The sequence below is a fragment of the Malurus melanocephalus genome, unplaced genomic scaffold, assembly GCF_030028575.1.
Source record: "Malurus melanocephalus ecotype Western Australia unplaced genomic scaffold, MMel_1.1 scaffold_1762, whole genome shotgun sequence".
Classification (NCBI taxonomy): domain Eukaryota; kingdom Metazoa; phylum Chordata; class Aves; order Passeriformes; family Maluridae; genus Malurus; species Malurus melanocephalus.
Window position 1 is genome coordinate 2,850 of NW_026624994.1, and position 2,365 is coordinate 5,214.

General features: G+C 59.1%; 1 protein-coding gene across 1 annotated transcript in view; it reads left to right on the top strand.

Annotated features, from left to right (window-relative positions):
- Positions 1–49: 49 nt before the first annotated feature.
- Positions 50–2,365, top strand: part of LOC130587326 (U5 small nuclear ribonucleoprotein 200 kDa helicase-like) — a gene marked incomplete at both ends in the record, with an annotated part of 18,274 nt that continues 15,958 nt past the window's right edge. Inside the window, 3 exon segments of the mRNA XM_057388302.1 lie at positions 50–213; positions 1,223–1,394; positions 2,303–2,361. Coding sequence (XP_057244285.1) covers positions 50–213; positions 1,223–1,394; positions 2,303–2,361 — 395 coding nt within the window.

Sequence of the window (2,365 nt, forward strand, 5' to 3'; positions counted from 1 at the left end):
GGACCCCCCACCCCAATCTCACCCCACACCCCGATTTTTCCATCCCCAGAACTCCAACCTCGTGCTCCAAGCCGACCGCTCTCTGATCGACCGCACGCGGCGCGATGAGCCCACGGGSGAGGTGCTGTCCCTGGTGGGCAAACTGGAGGGGACCCGCATGGGGGACAAGGCACAGAGGACAAAACCCCAAATGCAGGAGGAGAGGAGGGCCAAGTGAGTGGGGAGCGGGAATTCCAGCCGGGATAACGGGGACTGGGAGCGGGGTGGGATGGGTAGGGAGGGGGATGGGATGGGGCTGAGGGGAGTCTGGGAATTCCATCCCAGCCCCTCCCCACCCCAAAAAGGAGAATTTCATCCTAATTTCACCAATTTCCCAGTGTGACCCCATTCCCTGTGTCCTGTCCCTCTCCAGCTCCCTCAACACCCTCAAAAAGAAGAATTTCATCCCAAAATCCATCTAAATTTCCACTTTTCCTCCTGTGAACTCAAACTTTATCCAATCTGGGGCACTCCCAGGGATCCAGGGGCAGCCACAGCTGCTCTGGGAATTCCATCCTAGCCCCTTTGAACCCCCTTTTATCCCAGAATCCCATTTCAATCCCTCTTTCCCAGTGTGACCCCATTCCCTGTGTCCTGTCCCTCCATCCCTTGTCCCCAGTCCCTTCCCAGCTCCCTCAACACCCTCAAAAGGAAGAATTTCATCCCAAAATCCATCTAAATTTCCACTTTTCCTCCTGTGAACTCAAACTTTATCCAATCTGGGGCACTCCCAGGGATGGAGCAACCTTAGTTTCTCCGGGAATTCCATCCCTGCCCCTCCCCACCCTCCCAGCCAGGAATTCCTTCCCAGAATCCCATTTCAATTCCCCTTTCCCAGTGTGACCCCATCCCCTGTGTCCTGTCCCTCCATCCCTTGTCCCCAGTCCCTCTCCAGCTCTCCTGGAGCCCCTCCAGGCCCTGCCAGGGGCTCTGAGCTCTCCCTGGACCCTTCCCTTCTCCACTTCAAAACTTTTGGGATCATTTGGAATTGGAAAATCCCATCCCAGACCTGCAGAYCCAATCCCACCCAGGAGTTACAGATCCTTTATTCCCTCCATGGCAAAAAACGCCGCGAAAAGCAAAAATAAATGGATTTAACGGCTTTATTTTGGGATCAAAGGGAAAGATCAGGAGCGGGATCAGGGCTGAGGGTGTCTCTGATTCCCCATTTCCCCTTTTCCAGGAGGAGGAAGCGTGATGAGGACAGGCACGACATCAATAAAATGAAGGGGTACACGCTGCTGTCCGAGGGCATCGACGAGATGGTCGGCATCATCTACAAACCCAAAACCAAGGAGACCCGCGAGACCTACGAGGTGCTGCTCAGCTTCATCCAGGCGGCCCTGGGCGACCAGGTGAGAGTGGGACTGGGGATGGGGACAGGGATGGGGGAAGTGGGGACAGGGATGGGGGCCTGGGGACAGGGATCAGGGATGGTGGCAATGGGGACAGGGAATGGGGACAGGGATTGGGGCAATGGGGACAGGGATAGGGGCCAGGGGGACCAGGTGAGCGTGGGAGCGGGACTGGGGGACAGGGATGGGGGAAATGGGGACAGGGATTGGGGGCAATGGGGACAGGGATTGGGGCCTGGGGACAGGGATTGGGGCAATGGGGACAGGGATTGGGGCTTGGGGACAGGGATTGGGGACAGGGATTGAGGCAATGGGGACAGGGATTGGGCCTTGGGGACAGGGATAGGGGCCATGGGGACCAGGTGAATGTGGGAGCGGGGGACAGGGATTGGGGTCAGGGATCAGGGACGGGGGCAATGGCTACAGGGATTGGGGACATGGGGACCAGGTGAGCATGAGACTGGGGGACAGGGATTGGGGCAATGGGGACAGGGATCGGGGCCAGGGGGGCCAGGTGAGCGTGGGAACGGGGCTGGGGACAGGGATGGGGGCAACGGGGACAGGGATTGGGGCTTGGGGACAGGGCCATTCTTTGTGTCACTGCTGTGCAGAGCCACCTCTGGGCGCTCAGGGACGTTCCCGTGTCACCGTCACACAAAGCCACCTGTGGGCTCTCAGAACGCCCCGTTGTCCCGTGTGTCCCCTTCCTGATCTCCATTGTCCCCCGTGTGTCCCTGATGTCCCTGTGTCCCCTCCCTGATCTCTGTTGTCCCTGTTGTCCCCTCCCTGATGTCCCGTTGTTCCCCGTGTGTCCCTGATGTCCCCCGTGTCCTCTCCCTGATGTCCCGTTGTCCCCTATGTCCCTGATGTCCCCCATGTGTCCCTGATGTCCCGGTGTCCCGTTACAGCCGCGGGACATCCTGTGCGGGGCGGCTGACGAGGTTCTGGCGGTGCTCAAGAACGAGAAGCTG